Below are 18,291 nucleotides of genomic sequence, written 5' to 3' on the forward strand. Positions count from 1 at the left end.
ATGAGCTCAGGCCCAGAAAAGTGTCTGAGCACTGAAAATGGCTGTCGGCTTTTACACCATATCCTGAGAAGAGATTGCTGAGGGCAGCGTCCTGCTCGCCCTCTGACAAAGCGCTGCTGCAGCTCCTGTTACCAGCTGCTCCTGGCTTGAGCTGTAAGTTTGGTTCTGGTTTGGCACAGTCCTAAGGAGCTGAGCGTGTCCGGGTGCTTCGCGATGCTTCTGTGTGGGCTGGTGGTTGTTGTGGAACCAAGGGACCAATACTTTGTCTAACAAATGGTTTTCTCCTTGATGCAAGAGAATGGCGCTGGCTGTCTCAGGCAGGGGGCCGTGTCCTTTCTTGAGTCTCATTCTGTGATTGAAAGAAATGTCCAAGTCTGTGGATTTCTGTAGCAAGCTGGATCCCTGACTTGCCTTAAGATTGTCATAACACCAGACCAACCCAACCCCGTTCCCCTCCAAGACGATACCCAAGGTGCATGATTCAAAGGCTTTTAATAAACAACTTCCTTATTTAAAAAAAAAAACTTTCAATTTGAACTTCATTTTGCAAAACAACGAAAGAGCTGATTTTTAGTTGTGACCTGTACGTTTCCTAATGGCACTTCATTTTATTTATTTCTTTATTTACAATTTTTAAAAAAAACCCTTGTTTACAGCCCCTCAAAATACTCCCATTAAAAAGAGGTTATTCGCTGTGTATAAAAGTGCTAGAAAGTTTCTTTTTAGAAAAACATCACGCCGTACCCACGGGAAGCTTCTGGCTCGGGCAGCGGCGGGGAGGGAGCCCGGGTGTGTGCTCTGTCCGGAACCAGTGGAGAACAGGGACTGCACGCGGTGGCTGATGGTGTGTTCCCTGCCTTTGGCTGCCAGGAGCAGGAATCCTGGGCTCTTCCCTCAGAGTGGGATGTTGGTGGGCTCCGGATCACGGTCTGCCCTTGATCTGATGAGCGGAACTTGGGCTGTGGGCAATCCTGACCACGGCGACCCTCAGCAGTGCTGGGATTCTCCTTGTGGCTCTGCAGCAGTTCCGGAGCGTGACCGCTTCCCAGTGGGGATCCTCGCAGCTTCCACAGGTTTCCTCTGCGACCACCACCAGGGCAGAGATCTCTACTTTTTTTTTGTTGTTGTTGTTCAATATCCTCGTTCAAGTAAAATACCAGTATAAACGTTACAAAACAAACTTTCTAAAAATAGTTGCTAGATATTAGGGACCCCTAGCACGAAAAAAGCCAAGGCTTAGGCACTCAGTAGGGCAAGGAGGAGGTGTGAGCTCAGGACCAGCTTCCACTGGCACTGCGTTGTGCACCAGCCCAGAGCAGGGGCTGCAGGGGAGCAGCAGCTCCGGTGTTACCCCGCAGGGGGACGGGCTGGGAGCCTGCCGACCCGGGCCTGTGCTGAGCTCTCCCTGTCCCATAGGCTTCGCACAGCTTTCTCTTTGTTGTGTCGGTACATTCGCCATCAGACCTGGTTGTCTGCTTGCATAGTAGTTCTGAAGAAAGACACAAGATGTGAAGCAGATGGTGAGAACAAGGGGGGTGGTAACTGTTGAAGTGGGGTGCGTGTTAACAAGATGTTTTCTCACTGAGGATCGTTTCCCTAACTGAAAATGAGGAGCTGACGTATCCAATAGTCCTAATTCCGCATTGCCTTCTTTCACAGTGACTTCCCAGTACACAGAAGGTGCCTCTGTGTCACTGAGCGTGTGTGCTGAATTTGGGCACCACTGGGAAGGCCTGGCGAGGACCTGGCTTCAGCCACGAGCACGCGGTGCACAGCATGCAAACTACCTGGGCACGCAAGAAGCAAATCGTGCTTTCAATAGGAAAGCAAAGCTAAACCTCGGGTGTGGATTTGCAGAACGTGATCTGTTTCGGACATCAGAAAATCAGACCCAAGAATTCTGCTTGAGCTGCTTCTGAAGCATCCGGTGGTTGGTGAGCACTCAGCGTGGGGATGGCGCTGGCACAGAGCAGAGTCTGCTGGGAAATGCCCTGGGAGAAGACTTCCCACCTGCAGGGACGCAATGCCTGAGGTATGTGGAGGGGCTCCTAAAGCAGCCTGCTTATCTGCTGGCATGAGGTGAGCACGTGGCAGGTGAGGGAGCGGTACGGAGATGAGCTGAGCGTGACAGAAAGCAGCACGTTCTGGATAAAGGTGGAAGCCCGTGAAGTTTTAATGAAGCGGTTCTGTTTGAGCTGTTCTGCCTGGGTTCGTGCGCTTCACCTTTTGGTGGCAGAGCATCTTACTGAGCTTGGGTAATTAACCGAGAAATAGGCACCCAGGGGAGAAGCAAGAAGGTAGCGGGGATGGGGAGAGCGTCTTTGAAGATTTCTTCTTAAAAACCTGAACTGCAAGAGGTCGAAAACGTCTCTGCAGGATTATTCTTTCCAGGCAGCAAAGGCAATGCAATGTCAGAGAAAGGAAATGGGGCATTTTTTTTTTTTTTTCAGTGAACTGCAGGAAATCTCCCAAGCAGCTGCTGTTCACTTGTCAGCAAGGAAGGAATTAAGGAACAAAGAGCCGAGCTCCCGACAAAAGTACTGAAATCATCAATCTACCAGGGGGAAAAGAGGGATTCCCAGTGAAGTGACATTTTCAACACTGGGGCTAAAGAGCAAGCACTAATGTGAGCCAGCTGAGCGGGATCTGTCCCAGCGCCATACGTGGACATTCTGTCAAGTGAAATTCATTGGAAACAAATGCAAGTTAACGTGTTGTTCCTTCATGCAAATGGGTTTGGGGCAAGCCGCAATGCCATAGGGAAGAGCTCTTCGGACTTTCACACAGCTCCAGAAATGTGAGCCTGGGGAGGACTGGTGAGGTGAGTTAACCCTGTGCTGCCGCGGATCGGGCTCGCCTGGCATGAACAAATGGCATCCATCTTGCTTTAAGCAGGACGTTACATCCTCATCTTTTTGATAATATAGGGAGATTTGGATTTACAATTGCTGTTTGGGTTGTGTCCTGTCCTTTCACGGACTTGTGTGCTATATATTGTCTACCTGCACAGTCTTGAGCCTTCTAGTCTGCCACATTTCCAAGTATTTCTAAACCCTTCTGCCCAATTATTTGCTGTAGTTGCTCCCGTTGGGCTCAGTCTGATGACACGTTTCTGACACAGATGTGCCTGCAATAAAGGGCTTTGCTGTCACATCTCAGTGTAAAACCCAGCTGAGCTTGCTGTCTCCTGTATTCATTTAGCCTCTTTGAAAGTACTGCTTCAAAACCTCTTCCATCAAAGTATTTTGTCCCTCCCAGGATGGCTCCATCTGTCTGTCCTGGCTGACTTGCAGTGATATCCAGCACCAGCAGCATAATGAATGCTGTTCCCCCATGCATGAATATCCTGTGCGTACACAGAACAACTGTGCAGGCTGTGCTGCAGCACTCAACATCGCATTCTATCTACAAACAGCACCAGTTTGTCTGAGCTGATGTCTGCAGATCTTTCTGGTAGCTCAGTAGACCTTTCCCAATGAATTTAGATTCTAAAGCAGCGTATCTTAGAAGCTGAAAGTTGTTTTCTTATGAATCAGCTAAAGGTTGCCCACTGATTGCTTCAGGAAATAACGTTTGTGTGCTTCACATTTCAAATGGAAGCAGCCTGTCATTTTAGACTGCCTGACAAATTCCTTGCAAGTGCTAGGCTCTGCTGTGGAACAGAAACTTTGAATCCGGCTTCCAGTGCAAACACCCGCTATCAGCTTGAGCATGCTGTCTGCAGAAACGCTCCCTTTGCTGGTTTCAGGTTTGATTTAGCTGACAGATGTTATCACAAGTCCGCTTGCTGGAGGAGCTGTGGAAAGCAAACCACACGTGCAACTGATAGTGAAATGAATTCCATTTATTCTTTGACAGACTACTGGTAGAAGGAAGATGCCTGGCTCTAAGCTCCGCTACCACTGCTAGAGGAATTCCAGTGATGACGTCTGTTCAGAGTACAAGGCAGGCAGAAAGCAAGAAGGCCGGGAAGGAAAGAAGGTGTGCAGTGGCATTGCATAAATCTGACACTCCTTGCTGTAAGTGATCCATTCTGACCATTTATCTCTCTTATAACTGAAGACAGGGTTAAGGCTTGCATATAATTGGTGACACCGTGAAACTCTTTTAATTTGCAAGGAGAAAAGCAACAGAAGGCGGGCGGGACTGAGGTATTCAGTGATGGTAAACAGAAGACTGCTGCGCTGCCCTATTTACCTTATCTGTGTTAGAGAACAAGAAGGCACTCGTTGAACTTGGAAAGGCAACATTTTAGAGTGGAGAAAAGGAAGTACTGCATTTAACCCAGGGGGATCATTGCCACAGGATATTGCTGAGGTAAATAAATCTTATATTACATTTTGATACAGAAGTATTGTTTGCAGCATCGCTGGCTAACCTAAAACAACCGATCTATGTTTTGGAGAATCAATGGATCACTAAACAGTCATTCTGGGAAGAATTACTAAGCTAAATTAAAAATAAAATTCTTCAGTCAAATGGAAGGGGACAAGCCCATAAGCACAGGCACGGCTGCTGGCATGCTGTGGGATCGGTGGCTCAGCAAAAGGTCACGTGCATTGACTGACATGGGTGCTCCGGGGAGGTGAGCAAGGACAGTACGTGGCTTCACTGAAAGAGCTGAGATAACAGAGTAGAGGTAGATTAGGTGGATTTTGCATTTCCTAGATTTATAGAGAACCATACTGACAGATTTCCTGGTTGACATTGGCCTACAGCGGTTCCTGCATGCTGAGGTATGAAGATCCGTGTGTCTATAACCAGAAACAGGTACTAATGTCCAGCGAGAACGACATCCACGTTCCTTCAACGCCAGTGCCCAGGAAAGCGAGAGCAGGAGACCATAGAAATGCTAAATGACACCCAGCAGCTTGCTGCCACTTAGCAGCACAGCCCTTCTGCTCAGTAGGTAGGGAAGGATTTGGGAGGTGGGACTGGGAGCAGGAGAAGCAGGACTAAATTTCTGGAGGTGAGGCTTAAGCAGAGAACAAAAAGGCCAGTGGGACCAAATTCTAAGTGAAAGAGTGACTGGAGGCCTAACCTCTCAGCATTTGTTAGAACTCAGAGTCGGGAAAAATGCTTCAAATACATGGACAGGGTAAATGAAGCTGGGACCAATTTTTCCTCCCAATTCCAAGATGTCTTCACCCTAGGACAGGTTGAAAAAAAAAAAAAAAAAACTATCTCTTGAGACTGCTTCATGGGTAAGACAAAAGGTACTGACCTCGCTGCACGGCTGTGGTTTATAAAAGGAAACAAAGCTTGTTCTCATCCCTGCCTGGTAGGACAAGACTCGGCGCTGTGGGTCCCCACCTCCTAGCCCAGCCTTTTCTCATGCTTTGGTTTCCAGAACAGATGCACGATCTGTTTGCCTGTGGGAGATATTTAAAAGGGCTCTATACATACACCACAAACATAAGCTGAGTTCTGCAAGCTGCTCCATCCCCTTGACACGTGGATAGTCAGAGAAAATACGCAGGAAGCTGCTGCCTACAGTGGCAGAGGCTGAAGTGGTCCAAAAAGCAATGTATTTCCCCATGGGGGAAAAATGTGATACGTGAAGAGAAATCAGTGCAACCTGACTTCGTCGTGTAAACAGTGTTCTAGCTACACCAGATATAAGGCCAGTGTATTCTGGTGCCTCCTACTTCTTGTAATGGTGGAAACAGAACTGCGTTGTGTAAACAATGTTCGCTGTAACCTAAAGGCTCCGCAAAGAAGAATGAGGTGACGTGTCTGAATTCTGTATGTAAACGGTCATTTGCTTAACACTGATGTGGAGTCATCTGTATTCGGTGGAGTAAGCTGTATTAGGTGAGAGGATGAGAGGTAGTGGGGAAGGACACCCTCTTCCCCATTGGCTTCATACAGGGTGGGTATCCTGACTTCTTCTCCATGTGAAGGTATTAGCTGCTTTGCCAGAATAGCAGTGTGATAACATGAAATGGAAGCTGGACTCTTCAAACGTTTAGCCCGAGATGAAAGAGTCTCAACTCCTTCTCAGAGACAGTCCCTCCCCACAAAGAGGAACATAGCTCCAGGATCTCGGGGAAGGTCAGTGCTAAGTGTGGCTCCTGATTCACAGATTTAAAAATTAGATAAAATATATCCAGTCTATTAGATGAAAACTTCTCGCTGTACAGGACTGAGACTGGCACGGGAATATCTGCTGTTCAAGTCTACAAGTGCTCCTGCCAGAGATCAGAAACCTCCTGTCTGAATCAGCTTTGCAAAGCTTTCAGACCCCAAAGGGAAGTAAGAGTTGTGCGTTTTTAAGGCTCTCCACAAAAGGGTGACTGAAAGATCTGTTCTCCAGTGCTATGTTCAGCTTATTGGAATGCCTGGTGGAAACGTGGCAGCGTGGTTGTGCTCAAGCTTGAGGTGAAGACAGGGGGCAACGAATGAAGGGGCCCAAAGTTCAGCGAGGCCCCAGCTCCAGGAGATTCTTGAGGTTGATGTTGCAAAGTGGAAAGCAGTGGCTGCGTCTCCCCCTGTGAGTAGCCCATGACCAATCCCCCTGAAGATACAGGTGGATTGCAAGGAGGAAGATTTAGGGGGAGGAAGCCGAGAAGATGAGAAAAGTCCATGTTAGCAGCACAGAGAGCCTCTGAAAGGTTAGCAGGGCTCTTGGAAAGCAAAGCCTCATCCAAAGGGGGTGGCTGAGGTGAAGAGGACTGAGGCTCACCAGATGAGAGAGACAGGCTGCCAGGGAAGTCTGACAAGAAGCTGTCCACCTCTACTTTGGGTAGTTTCTCAGGCAAATATGAGGTAGATCCAAGCTGATACTTTGGAGGAGGTTGCGGTGGGGAAGAGATAGGAGAAGACGACTCCAGAGGATAACTCATTCCCATTGGAAGAGAATTGGGAACCAAAGAATGGGGCATCCCTGAGCTTGGCATGGTTTGGAGATGCGTACTGTACATGCCCACAGGCAACATGCCAGGGAAGCTCTTACCACCTATCATGTCTCTGGATGCCATACACAGGACGGGACTCAGCTCTTCTTTTACCGCTACAGATGAGCTGCAGCTTAGAAGACCCAGCATGTCAACTGGCTCTGTCTTAATCTTCAGCAGTTCCTGGGAGTGGCTTTTCTTCATGTGCCTGGTCAGATGATCCTTCCGCCCAAACCTCTGAGCACAGTACTGGCACAAGAAGTCCTTCCGCCCCGTGTGCACGACCAAGTGTCTCCGCACATCTTTCCGGGTGTAGAAGCGCCTGTCGCAGTGGTCACACGGATGCTTCTTCTCCTTCGCTCCGCCAGAAGCTCGTCTAGAATGGGCTTTGAGGTGCTCCAGCAGGACTTGGGTACTTTCAAATGTCTGGAGGCACACCTTGCAGCTGAGATCGCCGCTGGCAGCTGCGTGCATGGCCAGATGTCGCCTGAAGCCGAGCTTTGTGTTGTAGTTCTTGCCGCACTCGGGACAGTGGAGGGCCTCCTTGTTGGGATCGTGGGTCTGCAGGTGGTTGCGAAGGTGATCTTTCCGGTGAAACATCTTCTCGCAGTACATGCACTGATGAGGCTTCTGAGCAGAGTGAGTGGCCATATGCCTTTTGGGAGAAAAGCAGGAAAGTTTAGACTAGCGTCCAACCCCTAAGAGAACGTGTGCTACTTTTTTCAGAATGTTCCACGTGTTCTACGCTTTACGTCATAAAATTCCCAGGTGGCATTTTAACTGTACTAACCGATGCAGAACTGGCAGCCTGGGCAGCAGGGCACAGAAGCACAACATTTCAAGCACCAGTTAACGAGGCTGTCCCAGCAGTACCTGTCCTCCCTAGAAGGCATCAACTCTGCAGACGAATACTTCAGTTGCCTACTCGGTTCCTGTTCTTTATGCCGAGGCTATCAAAGGGGGAAATGACAACGAAAATTTATGACAAGAAATGCTGGTTTGCTGATGAGATGGTTTCATTTCATCAGGAAGCACCAGACTGTGTCGCTGTCTGCTGACAGCTAATACGGACTGATTTTTATCTTGGTATCTGTCTGACACGGTATTTCATCTAGTCTTCAAGTTCTTAGTGGAACTTTAATTATTCTATCTAATATTTCAGTGCATAAATTGGAGCTCTACTTCTTCATGCTAGAGCAGTAGTGCCACAGAAATATTTCTGTGATTAAAGTTACAGAGGTAGGGCTTATGAAATGTGACTGCTATTCTTTCTTTTCATTTTGTTTTTTAATCTATGAACTTCACTTTCTGCTTCAATTTCCTCCTTAGTAAAACAGAAAACATCTTGAGCTCGGGATAAACTATTATCTAAAGTTCTCTGCAAGGTGCTTAAAGAGATGCCAAGTATGGTAATGTCTGGGACTCAGCTGCTTTGCAAGGTAACATGGGCATTCCCCCTCCTTCACCTTCTCAGAAATTCAATCAAAAAAAACACGATGGAGGGGTTTTCCCCTCTCTTCTGGTAGAGGAGCACTGTTCTGTAGAGGCATTCAGCAGTTACCTACCTATACAGCTTGTACTTAGAAGCAAAGGCTTTGCCACAGTGCAGCTGAGGGCAGTTGTACGGTCTCTGCTCAGTATGAGAAAGTGTATGAGTTCTCAGCTTGTCCACATTAGTGAAGGAGGTCTCTGATATTTCACATTGGCATTTTCCCTGACTTTCAGTCTCTTCACCTCTTGGCCTGGGAACTAATTTCCAGCCTGTCTCATCCTCCTCCTGCTTTGCATCTTGAATCCAGTTGGGAACAGTGGGAAAAAATGCCGTCATGGCAGGCCTAGAACGACGTGGCCATGTCAAGCAGAACTCAAGCCTGCAGATGTCTCACTGTGATGTTGTCTGGGTGCAGTTTCAGTTGGAACCCTCAGTGACCAAACTGCTTCAACAGCAAAACGTCATCATCTGGAATCACAGAAGAGTTGGTGTTAAGGCTCTGCATCTTCCAACTGAGCGCACAAACGCGGGTGAGCATTCAGCAAGTACCACAAACATGTGAAGACACTCATGCTGCATGTTCACAGACTTGGGAAACTCACATCTCCAGAATGCATGTGGTTCTTTTCTCCCTTAACCCCTATTCCACCTCCCTGAATAGAAGTTCCTTAGGCTTCTTTGAATAATGTTTTTGCAACTATTAACAGCCAGTGTTACCTGTTGCACAAGTTATCTCCTGAAATACCTGGGTGTCTCCCTGTACCTCCACGTATCCCAACTTTCCCAGCCCCTTTTGTGGATTTCTTCTCATCTCCTTTTTTTTAATGTTCTTTGTAGTTTATTCTCCCTTCCTCTTGACCTTTGCTAACACAGAATTCCCTTACAGAACTTCCCAGAGGAACTAAGGTACGTATTTATTGTTTTTCATCCTGCCAACTTGGTGCATTAGTAAGACCATCTCCTAGCAAACCAATCTTCACTACCACACATGGGTCAACAAGGCTGTAGAAGAAAACTTGCTACTACCAGCAACATCACACCTTTTCCAGGAAGACAGAAAATGCGACTTCTCCTGAGGGTGCGATTAGTCATTGTGTTTTCTCTTTTCTATTGCAGAGTACATTTTCTCTCTCTGAATTACCCTCTTTGCTGTTCTTGAGTTGTGTTTTTCTAGGTGGTAGAGTGCTGCATTTCTGTAAGGTTCTACCAGCACCTAGACCAGTAAGCAGTTAGCTGGAATAAAAACCTCAGAAAAGGTCTCTTTCACTGAAATTAGCTGCCTAAGAAACTCTTCTTAAAATAGCATCAAACCCTCAAGCTCTTTCTTACTCCATGATTGCTTCAGAGGGAGGAACTTCCTGCCTGCACATTAGCATGAGTGCCAGTTGTGGGCAGGATGTGCAACTGTGAGGGAACTAACCAACCCCCACTAAGAAAGTGCACCAGTGAACGTTATAAATAGCTGAAATAACAATAACGGTAGCTACACAATCAATCACAACACCATGAGTGGCTCCCACGGGGTGGAAAACACCGGGAAACGGGATGACTCTAAGACAATGCGTCACTAAGCATGAGGTTTGGAAATGTCTGTTAAGAATGGAATTCAGTTTTGTGCAGGCTGAATCTACACAGGCAGAGCACAATAAAAAAAAAGGACAGAAATTGCCGAGGTGCCATTTTGATATAAGCCAGCGTGGCGTGACAGCTGCTCCTACCCTTCAAGATGCACAAATCCTGTGTTTCAGAGTGGTCTTGCTTTGTAGATGTCTAAGACTGCAAATATTTCACCTCTGTATGGGATGGGTGCTGGAAAAGATAAATGTTCTCTATGTCCTGTGTCAGAGCTGCACACACATTCCGAAAGTCTCTGTCGATTTCTCCAGGTATTTGCTTCTTTCCCTCTGAACAAGCTCAGCCATCTGTGCTGGTTTCAGAGCTACCTGAACAAAGACAAAATTTGAAAAGTGCTTTCTTTAATAGTAAGGCACGTGGACTGTCTATTGCTCTCAGAGCAGGAACCCAAATACACATGAGTAAAGACACAATAATCTCTGAAATCGATTACTGTAAAATTTCATTAACCCTTCTTCAAAATAGTAAGGTTTTAGCAAGACACAAGGACTCTACCTATTTGGGTCTGTTTCTAATTCTAAAGGCATGTCATAGGACACTTTGACAGCTGCACAATAAGAAAGAAAAACAAAACACGATGGAGGGCTTGCACGGTACCAGCGACCTCTATGGCAGCTTGGTTCACTCAATAGTAACAGCAGAAGCACAGTGACACAGATCTTCCCAAGGTTAACAATGTAACTCATGCTTGGCTAGAAAACTCTTCCCACAATCTCTATTTTGTATTCAAAGTCAGTCCATTTCATTTTCTTAGTAGCATTTCACTAGAGAATGTTTCCAATGTGCTCACTGTTGATTCTAATGCTGTAGCCACCAGAGAAACAGTCACCACAGTGCAGAAACACTTAATCTCCCCTTGGTAGGAGTATCTTTCAGACCACAGCATCTGTACCAGCACTGAAGAAACTTTGTATCATACCAAAGTTCTACTCTAGTTCACAAAAATTACTTCCAGCCTAAGCAGTTCCTGAAACCTCTGATAGGATGAGTACCTATGAGTGCCATCACCAGATGAATCTTTCCTCTGCTTCAGTTGTACAGAGGTTGAGAGGTTGTCATAGTGAACACAGAGCTCAAAAAAGACGTCCCCCTGAGGACTGGACTCCCACTAGCTGTCAGCTCACATGGCATATCTCATTACTACGTGTCAAGTTCGTGTAAATTAAAGAAAGGCCCTGGCATAGAATCCCTCGCCTGCTTTGACAGTTTTTTTTTTTTCCAGTAGTTACACCTCAAAGAGTGGTTCAGTTATATAGCACTGCTGCATAGCTTCTGCCCCTAGACAGCCTTCCCATGGCACAGAACTGGGACCTGAACAAAATAATAAGAAAAACTAAGAGAAGCCTGGATCTGTTCTCTGACCACCAGCTGAGCTGTGCCAGTCTTACTGCAGCAGATTGGCAGAAGTAGGGAGGCCAGGACAACAGCCCTGCCTGATGAGCCCCATATTGTGAAGCTGCAGTTTCTCTTTTCTAGAGGGCATTGCTGGTGCCTAATTTGAGTTTGTCCATCCTTGTCTCTGCTGAGTCTCGCTGTGCCAGGAGCCCCTTCCCTCCTGAAGACAGAGGCTGCACTCTTGTGTTCATGACCCTGCTGGGATTCGCAGCGTTGGCCATGGGGCTCCAGGTTCCTCAGTCCTCACCACCTGGTTCTGCATGGCACTGGCCCAGCTATTCTGCAGCTGCACCGTGGAGCCTCTGAAGGAACTCACCCTGATGAAAAGTTACTTATTTTTCAGTCTTTTCTCCTTGAGCCACATCAGTGCCCCAGTCAGATTTCCTTTGCTATTTTAAGTTGTTCAGGCTTCTACTTGCTCAAGAGGAAGGCACCAGCTAGACGGCAGAAAGCAGAGAGCTGCAATCCTGGCAGAAGCTCAGCATCAGCCTGGAGCTGGAACTCAGAGCACCTCCTGGCAGAGCTGGCACCTGCCAGGCACAAAGCACAGCTGGCAGCTGCCAGACACAGGAGCATGGGCTTGCTCCTTCCCCACAGCCACTCCAATGCAGTGACCACAACACTGCAGCATTGCTCCTCACACCGTAACAAAGCCACCCCCAAACCAATTATAGCATACTGATTGAGTTCTGCTCCGACCTCGATTGCAAAGTGCTACTGCCAGACCTCACACTGATGGCATGACTTTTCTGCATCCTCTGTCGTTTTCCAACATCGTTCTCAGGTCAATATTGTTGACCTGGCCGCAGTCCTTCAGTACTGGCTTTGCTAACGCCACAGCCAGGTGTGAAAATCACTTTTTCTCCCTCCTCACACACATGGGGCTGCTCTGCCCCTCCTGTTACAGCCACACATTCAACACACGTGGCACTGGGATCCCCCCACGTTTACCCCTATTTCCTTGCAGTAAACAACTCTGGTTGCTCCAAGATTTGTAAGTACAACTCCAGCTCCAACCTCAGCCTCACCTCTCTGCCTGACCCCGGGTGCACTTTGGATGCTCCCTCTGCAAGTATACAAGGCTCCCTTTCAAATCAAATGGTTCTATGATATCTGAAGCTCTGCTCAGAGCCTCCTTGGCCCCACGGGGTACTTTCCACTCCTGAACCCTCTCCAAGGGCCGCTTCCCCACCCGAATCCCCGCCAATCTCCCCACTGACAGCACACAGAGGGAATATAAAAGCCGAAAAAACTCCGAACCGCGGGGAACCCCACACGCAAAATGGCTCCGGGGAGACTTATCCCCCAAATCGCTACTTCCACTCATACAGCTCCGACGGACCGAGCGTCTACATCCAGCAGAGGGAAACAGCGGAGCCGCCGGTCCCACCGAGCACCCCCCACCCCACTGAAGGCCCCGCGTGCCGCCCCCTCCCCGTTTCCATGGCGCAGCACTGAGGGGAGGGCGGGAGGAGGGCCGGGCCTACGCCCCCCAGCTGCCCCCTCGCGCCCCTCTCTCAGCCCGCGCCCCGAAGAGAAACCCGGCCGCGGAGGGGAGAGGGCAGCCGTGACGCCGCCCCCAGGCCGGTTCCGCTGCCCGCACTCACCCCGTTCCCCCGGGCCCCGCCAGGCGAGGCTCCGGCCCAGGCCGCGGCGGCCCCATTGTGCGGGGCATTGTGGGAGTGACGTCACTGGCCTCACTTCCGCCCTGATGGCGGCCGCTTCCGGTTAGAGCGGCCGAGCCGGGACGCGCGGAGCATGCCGGGACGGGGCAACCTCCCGCCGCCACCGCCATGGTTCTGCTGTTCGGTGCCGCTCTCCTCCTGGCGATGGTAACGGTGGCGGTGAGCGGCTGGGATACAGCCGGTTACCTGCTGTACTGCCCCTGCATGGGTGAGGCCCTCCCGCCGCCGCTGGGCCCAGTGCCGAGGCCCCGGCGGAGGCTGAGGCCTGCTCTCCCCCTCTCCCGCAGGCCGCTTCGGGAACCAGGCCGAGCACTTCCTGGGCGCCCTGGCCTTCGCCCGAGCCCTCAACCGCACCCTGGCCGTGCCGCCCTGGATCGAGTACCGGCACCACCGCCCGCCCTACACCAACGTGAGCCGGGAACGGGGAGTGGGGGGGTGGGCAGAGCCGGGGAGAGCCGCGGGGGGAGGGGAGGATGGGCGATCCCGGCGTCCCCGAGTGAAGCTGTCCCTGCCCCACAGCTGCACGTTCCCTACGAGGAGTACTTCAAGCTGGAGCCCCTCCAGCAGTACCACCGTGTGCTCAGCCTGGAGCAGTTCATGGAGCAGCTGGCACCAGAGCACTGGCCGCCCGGCAGGAGAGTGGCGTACTGCTTTGAGGCAGCGGCACAGAGGAGTGCCGACAAAAGCACCTGTCCCATGAAGGTGAGTCCTCATCCTATGAAGGCAAACCACCTCTCTGGCTGGAGCCTCCATGCCATGAACGTGAGCCCCTCCTTGGTAGAAGCATCTGTACCGTGAAGGTGAGCCCCTCCCCTTCAGGAGCCCTTGTCCCGTGAAGGTGATCCCTTCCCTAGCAGGAGCTCCTGTTCCATGAAAGTGAGCTCCTCCTGCACCCCCTTAGCCCGCCTAGATCTTGCACATGTACCAAAAGGAGTGGTTGCCTCCTGGTTTCCATTTGTTTGCAAACTTGGGAGCTGTCAGCCCCAAATCACTCTGTGCGCTTTCCTTTCACTGTGTGCCTAGCTGCACATTCTTGCCTTTCTTTGTCAGCAAATGCATGGGGTTTGCAAAGGCTGTTTGTGTGAGTTATATCACTTCAGACTTGGTTGTGACTGTAAGGAGAACAAATGAGGAAGAAAAACGCTTCTCTTCCAATCCTCGCCTATTCCCATATGTGTGGTATAGTTGTTCAAATCATTGTAGAACTGCCTCTTTAAAAGCAAGTTTGTGGGCAGTGGTGTTCTTGTTCCTTTAAATCAGCCTTTGCCTTACTTCTCAGTTAACTTTATTTAATGTGTCACCTTCTTCCTGGGGAGCCAATATGGGCACGCAGGCTGCTGTATCAGTCTGTGTTCTTCCTGTAACAGCGGAATTCTTTGACTTTGCAGCCCAGGATCTTGTTAGATCTGTGTTTCAGCTCTGTATGTGCACTGAGCAAACACTTCTCTCTCCTTTGCAGGATGGAAACCCATTTGGTCCATTCTGGGATCAGTTCAAAGTGGATTTTGATAAGTCTGAACTCTTCAAGGGGATCTCCTTCAGTTCTGCGTACAAAGACCATTGGATCCAAAGGTAGCCTGAAGCTGGAGAAGTGTGGGCTTTTAGAATAACTCGGGAAAACAATTCTTCTTGTCACTTTGTAGATCCATGATCATTTGGGGAGGAGAGTGAAGTGATTACTTAGCAATATAATTAAAAACATTAATACTTTTTTCATGAATTATTCATTGAGCAGGCTCTTCCTGTGGGCATTAAATATGAACTCTGTTGAGCTGATAGATTTCTGAGCCATGGTGATCATGAACTGTTTTGCTGCTTGCCTCGTGTTTACAGTCACAAGTGACTTTTGTTGTATCAGTATGTTTGGGTGACAGAATTGCTGTAGCCTGGGATGAAAACATAAGCTAGGTAGTAACTCATTGCTGCGTGTATCAGATTGCTGTCCTTTTGTCTGTCAAATAGTACTATTTCACTTGCTACCAGATATGAGGTAAAAAGTGGTATTGGAGTTTCATGTCAGTGTTCTGTTCCTGTTGCAAAATGGTTAGGATTCATCTTGTGTTAAATTTGGAGTAAGAGATGCTGTGTATCTCAGAGTGTTCACAGTTTCCATTCTGACCTTCACGAACTCACATAAAATACTCTTTGTGCATGATTCTGCATGCAAAATTGCTATATTCCTGTCTGTTTTCCCTTAGGTTTCCACCATCTGAGCACCCTGTACTTGCTTTACCTGGAGCTCCAGCCCAGTTTCCAGTCTTAGAGGAGCACCGACCCCTCCATAAGTACATGGTGTGGTCTGATGAAATGGTGAAGAAAGGAGAAGCCTATATTCATTCTCTGCTGGTTAGGCCCTATGTAGGAATTCACCTGAGGATTGGCTCAGATTGGGTATGGTTCCTCTGTAAGGCTTGTTGCAGTAACCCATGCAATTGGTGTAGGTGGGAGGGACTAACATTCAGTAGGAAAAAAAAAACTTGGAACTGCCCTTCTGAAGCCTGAACTGTATTTACATTCAGCAGCTCACAGCGTTTGAGTGCTGAAAATGCTGTTGGGATTCCTCCTTCAGACTGATTGTAATGCTGCTGGCAGTGGTGATGGATTTGGTAGTGTTTTCTTACGCTGCTTTCATTCAAACATATTTTCTCTTCTTCCAACAGAAAAATGCTTGTAACATGTTAAAGGATGGGACGGCTGGGTCTCACTTCATGGCTTCACCTCAGTGTGTGGGCTATGACCGAAGTACTGCTGTGCCCCTTACCATGGACATGTGCCTGCCAGACCTCAAAGAAATTAAGCGTGCTCTCAAGGTCTGGGTGAAAAAGACAGAAGCCAAATCTGTTTATATTGCTACTGATTCTGAGCCCTACACAAAGGAAATACAGCAGTTCTTCCAAGGAAAGGTAAGTCTTCCAGAAACTTGCTCCATCAGGGGTGCTTGAATAAAAACTGTCCTCAGATTTTGGTATGTTGCTCCTGCAGACAGCAGACACAGTTGTGTAATAGATATCCAGGGAAATCGGGTTTAATTTCAGCAGATAAAAGGAGGTATCAAAGTGACCTGTTGTTGAAGTACGATTCAAATTGCCTAGTGACCGAGTGGAAAGATTGGGCAGAGGTTGGAATGCTGATTTTTCTTTCAGGGACTGAGGGGCAAAGTGTCCTGAAGCAGCTGGAACCTTGTGCTGAAATGAGCGCCTATAACTGTCCTCTCTGAGAACCTCAGCCTGTCTTCTTACAGGCTGGATGCTTTCTGGACTCCGTTTTAATTCTGTAGGTTATAAGAGAGAAATGAAAGATGTGATGAGCCACGTTTATCTCTAAGTGATTTTTCAAAAACAATTTGACCTTTATTTGCTCGTGAATGAATTATAAGGGCAACTTAGGGCTGAATCCACTCTTTTTGTATTGTATATTCCCATTTCTAGTATAATGCCAAGGCATTTGGGCAGTAATAATAGATGTCTGGATTCATTTAATTTCCTTCTTTTTCTCTACAGATCAAAGTTGTAAGCTTGCAGCCAGAGGTGGCTCAGATCGACTTGTATGTTCTTGGCCAATCTGATCACTTCATTGGGAACTGTGTCTCTTCATTTACTGCTTTTGTAAAAAGAGAGCGTGACGTGCATGGAAAACCCTCCTCGTTTTTTGGCATGGACCACCCACCAAGGTTACGGGACGAATTCTGACCAAAAGAGGAGCAGGCTTGATGGTTCTCAGGGCTCTGAGCCTGATGCCTTGCTGAGGGATCATGCTGGTGTTGACCACAGTGTGCGCAGAGCATGCTGCCCAGTCGTGGCAGGCATGTTTCCAACCCTTGGGTACTCCACACAGTCACTCTTCTGTCTGACTTCACTTCTGTGATACCAGACAGAAAAGAAATTTGAAATCATGTAGTTTATTGGATACTGTAAACTATATGCAGTTTTTAAGATGTAGTTTATATAGCTCTCCGTTCTCATTTTGGGGAGTTTGCCAACAGTTATGAAGAAGGTGCTCAAATTTCCTCTTCCCCCCCCATTATTAATTTTATCTGGAGATGTCATTAAGCTTTTTATTGTCCAAAACTGAGCGTAAGTTTATTTTCAAGTGCAAGGTGTATTCTGGAATATCACGGTCTCTGAATATGATTGCAAGATGAAGCTTAGAATTCGAAATTGTAAGGTCTGGGTTTTATTGAGTGCCATCGCCTTACTAAACCCACATCACCTCAGTGCCTCGTTTTCCATTCCCTGTAAAGAGATTTAGTACCCACTTACAGCAGCGCTGTGAGAAGGAGCGTTTGTGGAGCACGGCACTCTCAGTGGTGCTGGAGAAGTGTGGTGTAGCACATTTACATGTGACAGTTGCCTGCTCAGCCGGTCCTTGTATTGGACACAGATGGGAAATCTCTCCCAGCCAGGTGAGGGTTGGAGACATAGGGTCTCGTAGCTGCTGGTGTATGGTGGAGGTCTGTGGTAGAAGTGTGTTTTTAGGTCAAAACGTTTGAAGTAGCTGCCATGTGAATTGGTGTAAATCTTTCCTAGGTCTTTGTTAATGGTTTGGGGTTTTTATTATTTTTCTTTATTTTTGTACTTTGTAAAATTAGTCCCTCTGACAGCAGAATTCCTGTCTGTAGGGTTAATTCCCAGCATGGCTAACTGGGAAGCGTTAGCCAACGCTGAAACAGTGACAAGAAAAACTCTTGGCTGGTATAAGAAAATCCATTTGGCACAGTGCAGTTTAGTGCCGGTAACCGCTGGTGCTGGTGCGGTAAATCCCAATTTGGCCAACGTCTTTTCTTAATCCTGTCATTTAATTTTTTTTTTCCTAATACTGAATACAGAAGTCAGTTTACATGCTAAAAACACCGCTTAGGTGAAGCGGTGGCAGCAGGGCTGGTGCTCTGCAGCGCCCAGTGCTTTAGCCCCATGTCTGCGGGGCTGCCTGCTTGTGCCTCTGCACTGCCAGGCTCGCAGGGCCGTGCAGGAGAGGCCGGGCCGAAAGCAAAAGGGTCTCCGAGTGCTGCGAGAGCACTGAGGTGCTCCTTTCCTCCCTCTCCACAGCCGTGGGAATGGTTTTTTAACAAATGTATTATTTTTAATAATAATAAAATCCCGGTTTTGTATTCACTCGCGTGGCACTGACATTCCTTTCTCCGGGGACTCCCGCCCTCCCCCTTGTCTCCCCGCACGCCTCGAGGCTGCGG

At 48.3% G+C, this 18,291-nt stretch overlaps 2 protein-coding genes across 5 annotated transcripts; one reads left to right on the plus strand and one right to left on the minus strand.

Annotated features, from left to right (window-relative positions):
• PLAGL2 (PLAG1 like zinc finger 2) lies at window positions 3,824–13,126 on the minus strand. 4 transcript variants are annotated; one of them, XM_021416294.1, is made up of 4 exons: window positions 13,026–13,126; window positions 10,180–10,331; window positions 8,462–8,856; window positions 3,824–7,551 (listed from the first exon to the last, which is right to left on the minus strand). In XM_021416294.1, exons 3-4 carry the CDS (start codon window positions 8,722–8,724, stop codon window positions 6,330–6,332), a joined length of 1,485 nt encoding a protein of 494 aa, XP_021271969.1. In that variant the 5' UTR covers window positions 8,725–8,856; window positions 10,180–10,331; window positions 13,026–13,126; the 3' UTR covers window positions 3,824–6,329. The 4 variants fall into 4 exon arrangements, with proteins under 4 accessions (XP_021271969.1, XP_021271967.1, XP_021271968.1 ...); XM_021416292.1 differs by having other exon boundaries at window positions 10,107–10,331; XM_021416293.1 differs by lacking the exon at window positions 13,026–13,126 and adding an exon at window positions 12,761–12,823 and having other exon boundaries at window positions 10,107–10,331.
• On the plus strand, window positions 13,126–18,214 carry POFUT1 (protein O-fucosyltransferase 1). Its single transcript, XM_021416301.1, has 7 exons — window positions 13,126–13,311; window positions 13,391–13,512; window positions 13,623–13,805; window positions 14,563–14,675; window positions 15,302–15,494; window positions 15,764–16,006; window positions 16,604–18,214. Exons 1-7 carry the CDS (start codon window positions 13,212–13,214, stop codon window positions 16,790–16,792), a joined length of 1,143 nt encoding a protein of 380 aa, XP_021271976.1. The 5' UTR covers window positions 13,126–13,211; the 3' UTR covers window positions 16,793–18,214.

This window comes from Numida meleagris, chromosome 19 (assembly GCF_002078875.1).
Source record: "Numida meleagris isolate 19003 breed g44 Domestic line chromosome 19, NumMel1.0, whole genome shotgun sequence".
Taxonomy (NCBI): domain Eukaryota; kingdom Metazoa; phylum Chordata; class Aves; order Galliformes; family Numididae; genus Numida; species Numida meleagris.